Here is an 8,665-nt window from a genome sequence, read left to right on the forward strand (position 1 = left end):
CTTTTTCAAATTAAAACAAAATTGTTGAATAAGTCCTTAATATAATACCCAAATTCTCAAAAGTCAGCTTGTAATTACTCAAAAGTTTTAAAAAGAAATTGAAACATTAAATTTAAAAGTCAATACCTTTTTTATTGTTAAAAGTCCTAATTTATGATTATTTTTTTTTCAATTCTTTATGTTGTCCTCTAGTTTGCTACTATCTCCCAAGAGCAACGAACATTTTTTTTTTTTGGCAAATACAAAGGAAACTCATTCTCTTCCATAGCAGTAAGTTCTAAATTCAAAATGCAGGTTAGTCATCCTTCTTGTGCCTACTTTATTCTTTTCAACTCAAGTTACTTTTTACTTGTGCTTGTAAGTAACGTATAATGAATTGTTTTGACTAGTTTTTTTGTGGGAATGGAACACATCTATATATATTTTTCACTTATTTATAGTTTTTTTCAAATTTTATGTTATTTTAACTATTTAAAAATATTTACTGTAATTATATTATTTTATAAAATATTTAAAATTAAATACCCATGGGGCTTACGCCCCGTGCCTGGGGGCTTACGCCTCGCTAAGGCATATGTAAAACGGTTTGCTTTATGCCCATGCCTTTTAAAATATGTAAATAATAAAGGTTAGTACTCTACAACATAACAACAACTTTGCCTCGATCCCACCTCTGAAACAAATGGGGTCTGATTAAAGGTTAGCAGTCTAATTAGAAAAATTTGCAGGTTGCGAGCATTATAAGTCAATGAGTATGAGCTCACAAAGCTTGCAACTCTTCAACAACTATTAGAAAAATGCGAACTCCTATAATAAGTATGTCACATGTCTAGTACTACAAGTAATTGAAATACCAGACGTGGTAAGCAAACTATCCACCAATAACCCATGGTAGCTCATCAAACACAACCTCAAAGTATCATTTAAAATTTGTTAGTTAACAACTTCTCTCATTTTGTTAATTACAACAGCATGAAATCATACAATTTGAAACAGGATTCACACATCAAACTGGTTTGAAGCTTTAGCAAAGATCTCACATTAAAATTTTTCATGTTTTTCCCGTAATAGTACAAGAGGTTGATGATTTCTAATCACATTCAAGGATAATAAGCTTTAACTTACTAGATGTAAATTTAACATTATAACTTAATCAAGAAGTAGTAGTAATCCACTGATCCCCTTGAATGAAATTTTGTAGAGAGTAAGAGTTAACATGTTCAGCTGGGATTTGGCTACTCCATGGCACTCGTCCTGCTGTATTAGCTCCGGTACCAGTATTTCTATATTCTCCATAGTAAAGAGTCTTCAACGCGAAATCACCGCTCCAGGGCAACCACCCATCAGCTAAAACAAGAGCCTCCAAAGTACATTCTATAAAGACAGTCCGCGAATACTCCTTCCACGGCCTTCCTAGAAAATTTTTGTGCACCTTGGGTTTCTTGTAGTATAGGGCCATGTATTGTTCAGTTCCATTGATCAAACAATTTTGGAAGACAAAGCCAGTTGACTGTGCAGGATCTATCCTGCCATGAGCAGTCACAGCATTTTTCTCTCCCTTTTCAGGATTGAGTTGTCGAGGTGCAATTAAGATGTCACATTCTTGGAAGAATGCAGCAGAGTTCCCAAAAATGAAGTCTACATTGCCTTGGATACGGCAGGACTTGTAGTATTGGCGCAATGCATGGGCATATAAGGTGTCTTGATTGCCAATGAATTCACAGTTCTCTATAACTGAAAGATCACTGTCGGATCGGAATGCTACAGCTTGGTGAGCATCCGGAACAGCAGTGTTTTGGAAGGTGATGCCACTGGCCATGAATCCATCACCAACAACTCCTGTTTCAGAAGTAATACAACCGTTAGAACTATCAACGATAAAAGTTCACCAAATAATGGTACATATTCAGCAGCAAATGTGAGCTGAGAGATTTATCATCACTTCAGTTTTTCTTTTCACTACTTAATTCTAACATCAAGCAGCTTGATCAGTAACATAGAGTCTTAAGACGACGATTTTTGCATTTTTCCGGAGCGGGTTCAACTGATCCCATTGCTTTTGGTTCCATCGTAAGTACATATGCTCGACCATAAGTATACAGATTAGAGTCATTCCGAACCCACTAACTATAAATTCTAAATCCGCCTCTGCTAACTTCCAGCTATATGCTTGAACAAGCCCATGAGACAATGGCTATACATCTTCCCACTTTCCTAGCCAAGTAAAATAAATGCCAATGGAAAAATAAAGCAAAAAACTTTAGTACATAAGAAAGATTAAGCCCACACTTTGACTAGTGGTTCACAAATCCATTTCAAAATAGGTGAGCTTTAAATGCAACACACAACAAAACATTAACAGGCGGCAGACTTATAGGAGTTCATGCAGTTGACAACTTAAATACAATTATCATGATAAGCAGAAGTAAGTGATAGGAATCCCACTCAGGACGGATTTAGGGGGCGAAAGGAGGTTCATTCGAGCCACTTTGTCGAAAAATTACAATATACATATAAGGTAGAACTCGGTTTGTACCTCCATATATTATATTTTGAATGTCGTAACCCAAAATCATAGCTCAGTGGTCAAGGGGTCAAAACCTTTGTTAGGTCCTGGTTTAATTCCCATTAGCCATAGTCTTTTTTAGTTTTCTTAACTTTTTCTTTTCTGAACTTCTCTGCCTTTGCCACTGGCCCACTACTCGTAAGTCCTAACTATTTTGGAGTTTGATATACTATTTATAAAGAAAACCAGCGGAACAAATATGATCTACTTAAATAAACTGAATTTTCAATAACTAATTCAGTTAAAAAAACATCTTAAATTTCGTATTCAATTAAATTAACCACAGCAAAGCATTATGATTCAACAAAATCACTTACCAACAGTTGCAGTTTCATAAGTAGTGACACCCGCCATACCAACATTCAACGAACCGGTAATAACAGTTTTGCCCATGCCATCACCCAAAAATACCACATTCTTCTTCTCCAATGGGACCCGAACTTTCTCCTCATACAACCCGGCTTTGATCCATATCACAAACTTCCGGGTCACCTGATTATCTGGTGCAGCATTCACCGCTTCCTGCACAGTCTTATAATCACAACCTCCTTCCTTACACACAGTCACGTCCGGTTTCAACCCGGATGGCACCCCACCCTTTACTTGACCCGAACCCGAACCTTCCCAGAACCCGTCTCGTTCTGTTTTTGGTGGGGTCCATGACCCGGTATTTTCCCCATAAATATCGTAATTCACCAGCATACCCAATGCGCTGCTGCTGTACCCGATTAAAGAGTTCAAAAACGACATCGTTTGTGACACTTGTGAGGTTCCGTTAACGTACTTTAAAGCGGACCAGCAGTCGTACTGGTAAACCATCACAGCGCTCATCCACGCGCGTGAGTTTTTTAGCTCGCCACGTGTTACTGCCTGACCCGCTAACCCGACCCGGTACTCCGCGTACCCGAGCACCTCCATACACACCTTCGCAGCATCGGTACGGTTCTGATTGGCTGTGGACGCGTCCATGATTGCTTTCACCATGTCTTTCGCTTTGTCGTTGTTCTGCGAAGAGACTTTAACGGCGGATTGAATGATTAACGGCGTCGTCAGCTTAGACGGCAAGTTGCCCGAGTCCGTTAATACAGACTCGCATGTTGGTGGGTCCCGCGATGCCTTGCAAGCTCCACGGATCTCAACCGCAATCGACGGCGTCGTGGATAACTTCGGCGAATTGTGGTGGCGAGCGGCGGAGGAGATTGAGATGAAGAGAAGTAAAGAGAGGAGTGTTAGTGTGAAAAAGGAAGCCATTGAAATGAAAAGAAACTTAAATTTTCGAAATAGTGAGGGTTTTACAGGTTTTCTGCTATACATGGTAGTACCCTTTTATACAAACTAGTGACTGTAAATAATAGCAAAATGCTATACAATTTCACGGGATAATTTGAATTACTGTGTGGAAAAAAAAAAAGAAGGAAAAAAGGAATGATCTCGTGAGAAGGGGGTCAATGGATTTGGTGAATCGCGACGAAATTGAGGAAGGGGGTTGTTGTTCACGGGAGTGAATAGTGATGGGATGGCAATGGAGAAAAAAGGTTGGGATCTCGCAGAATGTATTTTGTTTTAACGAAGAATTAACTTAAATAATCGTGCATCTTCTTAGTCTATTGGAAACCGCCTCTCCTTGTTGGCCAGGGATAAGGTATGCGTACACACTATTATTATTGTTATAATTAACTTAAATAATCAGTCATTTAAGTGCTTAAATTAAAAATTAAAAATAGCCGAGGGATATAATATATATATATATATATGTACTCCCTCCGTTTCAAATTAGATGACGTACTTTTCATTTTAGTCTGTTCCAAAATAAATGACACATTCTAAATTTGGAAATAATTCAGCTTTAAATTCTTCATTTTATCCTTAATGAAAAGCTTTTATAATCACGCAAATATCATGGTCCCACAAAGCTTTTACCCTTAAGCTTTTAAGACCGCAAGTTTCAAAAATCTTTTTTTTCTTAAACTATGTGCCGAGTCAAACTACCTCATTGAAACGAGGAGTATAATTTCTATATAATATATGGATAAATGTGTATAATTAGCATATAGTCTATGTGTGATACATGTTTGATATATGTGTCGCAAAATAATTTTTTTGAACTCGATTTTAACTACTAATTTTAATACCAAATCATCTCCAATCTTTCTTCAACTTTGTATACTGACTCATCTATATGTTTTCAATGAATCTTAACCATACCCATTGAAAAATATATTTTTTTGCTTAGATTTTTGGAATCTTGTATGTATATATTTTTGTATTTTCACCTCCTTATTTGCTACCTTATCAGTGAAATTTTCTTTCCATTTTAGCATCTAATGTTGCTAGTCACATTTAAGAATATGGAAGGAGATTTTTGCGTGTGATTCTTGCAAAAAGAAAGAACTTTACTTGTTTGGGTTTTTAATTTTTATATGTGCTTGGTTAGTTTTGGTAAGTTTATAATTAATGGCTAGAGGTTGGTAAGTTGAAACTGTTTGGGATATTTCTATAAAATTCCTTTAAGAATTTCACTAAATTAATATAAATAACAAATTAGGAACTTAGTAAATCAAATGAGTTATGATAAAATTAAATACGAACTAGTAAAATTTAACTTTTGAATCTGTCTCCAAATACCTCAACATATTTGCTTCAATATAGTAAGGTTGTTTGTTGAAAAAAATAAATTTAAAGATATATCTTATAGTTTTTGGAATCAAACAAATAAAATTTAAATTTTGAATCCGTCTCTAAAAACATCAAAATATTTGCTTTAATATAGTAAAGTTATTTGTTGAAAAAAAAAATTAAAGGCATCTTTTGTAGTTTTTGGAATCACCCAGGTCCTCTGTAGTCTTTAGAATCACAAGGCAGCCCTTGTACTAGAAATTATGTGATCCTATTATCTTTACCTTTATCTTTAAAATTTCAAAATAGTGGGTTCTTTCTAGATGCGAAGAAGGGCGAAATTTATTTTTGTACTCTGAAAAATTATTTATCTTTATCCTTCGTTTAAGTTTTTGAATAAATTTATTTTTTCCATTAGCTGTTGGATGATGTATATAACTTTCCTCATAATGGAGAAAGGTTCCACGCAAAATACATGAATAACTTTGACCCCAATCCGTTTTAAGAATTTTTAAGTCAACTTTTTCTTTCAATATTTGTTTATTCTGCTTTTTTTCTTTCACAAGACAAAGGACCTTTAGAGGAGCATGAAATCTATTTATTGTTAATCATTATTTTACCAACGGTATTATATTTCTTGTTAAACAAAGATGAGTATTAGATCCCGTTTAGATTAGCTGATTTGAAATAGATGATAAGGATTAGGTGCTGAAAAGCACTTTTAAGTTCTGAAACTGATTTAATAAATAAGCAGTTACGTGTTTGGATACAATTGCTAAAATTGATAATAAGTTGTTGCAGTATTTAATAAAAAAGTGTTGCTAAGCTCTATTTCTGTTAAAATGACTTAAATAACCTTAGAACTGTTTACACTTATAAGGGCATAATTTCTTCAAAATTTTAGATTCTAGATCGATTCAAATATAAAATATTCTATCTCATTTTATTTTAAATACAATTGTGCTTGGATAAGATAATTTTTATGATAAATATAATTTATTTTATGATAAGCATATAATCATAAGTTATAATAATTAATAAATTGACAAAAGTTTCTCAGTAAAAAATAAACCTAAATAAGACAAAATATTTGAAGAGAAACAAACACTATATTCATCACCACAACACTTAGAAAGCAATACACCAAAAATTTGATATGTCCTCATTTGTTACATACGGTTCAAATATTAATACATAATCACATAGATATAAATATGCAAAGGAATAGAGAATTTGTTTATCTTAAATAGTCAATGAGAATTGCAGACTCGATGTAGGAGTTTTGTTCTAAAAAGAAATATTTTAAGGATAAAATAGTAAAATCTTGGTCAAACTTAAAGTGCTTATAAGCTAAAAATTTATAAGCTGGGGGTGACCATCTTATGACTTTTGGCTTATTTTTGACTTATAAGCACTTAACTTTACCAAACACGCAGAAAGGCCTTCCCAGTCAGCATTCATAGAAGGGAGAAACATTTTGGATAATGTAATTCTAGCTCATGAACTGATCAAAGGATATACTTAGAAAACAGTTTCACCAAGATGTACAATTAAGGTGGACATTAGAAAGGCCTATGACTGAGTTGATTGGAGCTTCTTAAGAGATCTTATGCTGGAATTTGGAAAAATGGCCAATCTCATCATGGAATGTGGAAGCACAGTTTCTTATACCCTATTGATTAATGGAGGATTAACACCTAAGTTTCATGCAAGAAAGAGGTTGAGGCAAGGAGACCCAATGTCACCTTATCTCTTTGTTTTGATGATGGAATATTTGAACAGATCATTGAAACAGCTAAAATCAAATCCAGACTTCAATTACCATCCTAAGTGTGCAAAATTGGGAGTGGTATCTGCTTTGCTGATGATTTGTTGATATGTTGCAGAGCAGATAAAGTGTCTATTCATCTTATGATGAAACAATTTGAACAATTCTCGGTTGCCTCAGGTTTACAAGCAAATATGGAGAAAAGCTCACTGTATGTGGTAGGAATTTCAACTCAATATAAGAAAGAAATTCTGGAGGAGTTGCAGTTCACCACTGGAGACTTACCATTCAAATACTTAGGTGTACCATTGTCCTCTAAGAAGCTCACTATTAGTCAATATATGCCATTGGTGGATAGAATTGCAGGAAGGGTGAGATGTTGGACTGCCAGATTCTTATCATACACAGAGAGAGTCCAACTAATAAAGTGTGTGATGTTTGAAATGCAAACTTACTGGACACAAATTTTTCCGATCCCAAAAAAAGTGCATGATATGGTCACTGGAATATGTAGGAACTTTCTGTGGCATGGAGGCATTGAAGAAGGAAAGAAAGGTCCTATTGCATGGGATACAATCTGTAGACTAAAAGCAGCATGAGGGTTGAACATTATCAATTTCTCTGTATGGAATAGAGCAGCAATAGGTAAACTTCTATATGCAATCGCACAAAAGAAAGACAAACTCTGCGTCATGTGGATTCACAATCACTATATAAAGAAGAAAGAATTAGAGAACATGGATACACCTTAATAGGCTAGCTGGTTGGTGAGGAAAATCTTCGAGGCCAGAAAATGGTTAACTGCTGGAATTCAAGAACTTAAGTTGTATGTTGTTTAGGGGAAATATACTATCAGTAAAATATATACTTCAATCATACCACAGTTCCCAAAAGTTACATGGAAGACTTTATTCATGACACAAGGCATTCTACCTCGACATCAATTCATCATGTGGATGGCAATGCATCAGAGGCTAGCAACCGTGGATAGACTGACTAAATGGGGGATACTAGTACCTAAAAAGTGTGTTCTTTGTACAACTGATGAAGAGGAAACACACGATCACTTGTTCTTTGAATGCTCATATTCGAAGTTCATATGGCAGAACCTACTAAGTTTGTTTGGCATTAATAGACAAATAGGCAGGTGGCAGGAAGAAATTGAATGGTTGCCTACAAAAACAAAGAGCAGGATCACACAGTGGAAGATATTGGGGAGTGCTTTTGCAACAGCAGTATACCATATATGAATGGAAAGGAACCTTAGAAGATTTCAACATACAAGAAAACAGAATAGGGATATAGTTAGAGAAATTGTATTGCAATTGCATATTAAAGGAGAAAGTCACTGTAAATGGAGAGCTTTACTATATAGGATAAATAGATATCCATGTTAGTATAGAATCTAAGTTCCAGATGTGGAGCTTAAGTGATACAAAGAATATGTTATTTTTGTGAGACCCGTCTCTAGAGTTCAATGAGTAGGTAGATGTACATATTTACACTTGGTTAAATAAAATTGTCAGTTTAACCAAAAAACAATTTTTTTTTTTACCAAACACGTAAATAAGCCAAAAAGTGCTTATAAGCTTGTTTGACCAGTTTATAAGCTTAGCCAAACACGCTCTTAGTGAAAAACAGTTAAGTTGTTAGTATAATAAGACAAGACATTTATTAGTTATTACAGCTTTATCTTTTTGGGGGGTTAATTAAAA

At 34.8% G+C, this 8,665-nt stretch overlaps 1 protein-coding gene across 1 annotated transcript; it reads right to left on the bottom strand.

The window, feature by feature from the left end:
* Positions 1 to 1,012: 1,012 nt before the first annotated feature.
* Positions 1,013 to 4,121, bottom strand: LOC104211893 (probable pectinesterase/pectinesterase inhibitor 51). Its single transcript, XM_009761030.2, has 2 exons — positions 2,884 to 4,121; positions 1,013 to 1,839 (listed from the first exon to the last, which is right to left on the bottom strand). Exons 1-2 carry the CDS (start codon positions 3,878 to 3,880, stop codon positions 1,154 to 1,156), a joined length of 1,683 nt encoding a protein of 560 aa, XP_009759332.1. The 5' UTR covers positions 3,881 to 4,121; the 3' UTR covers positions 1,013 to 1,153.
* Between the last annotated feature and the right edge of the window lie 4,544 nt (positions 4,122 to 8,665).

This window comes from Nicotiana sylvestris, chromosome 5, assembly GCF_000393655.2.
Source record: "Nicotiana sylvestris chromosome 5, ASM39365v2, whole genome shotgun sequence".
Lineage (NCBI taxonomy): Eukaryota > Viridiplantae > Streptophyta > Magnoliopsida > Solanales > Solanaceae > Nicotiana > Nicotiana sylvestris.

What these genes read in the sequence shown, in the direction of transcription:
- LOC104211893 (XM_009761030.2), bottom strand. Translation starts at nt 3,880, where the DNA reads ATGTATAGCAGAAAACCTGTAAAACCCTCACTATTTCGAAAATTTAAG. An exon ending in TTATGAAACTGCAACTGTTG is followed by an intron (nt 1,840 to 2,883) that starts GTAAGTGATTTT and finishes CTTCTGAAACAG; the next exon opens with GAGTTGTTGGTGATGGATTC.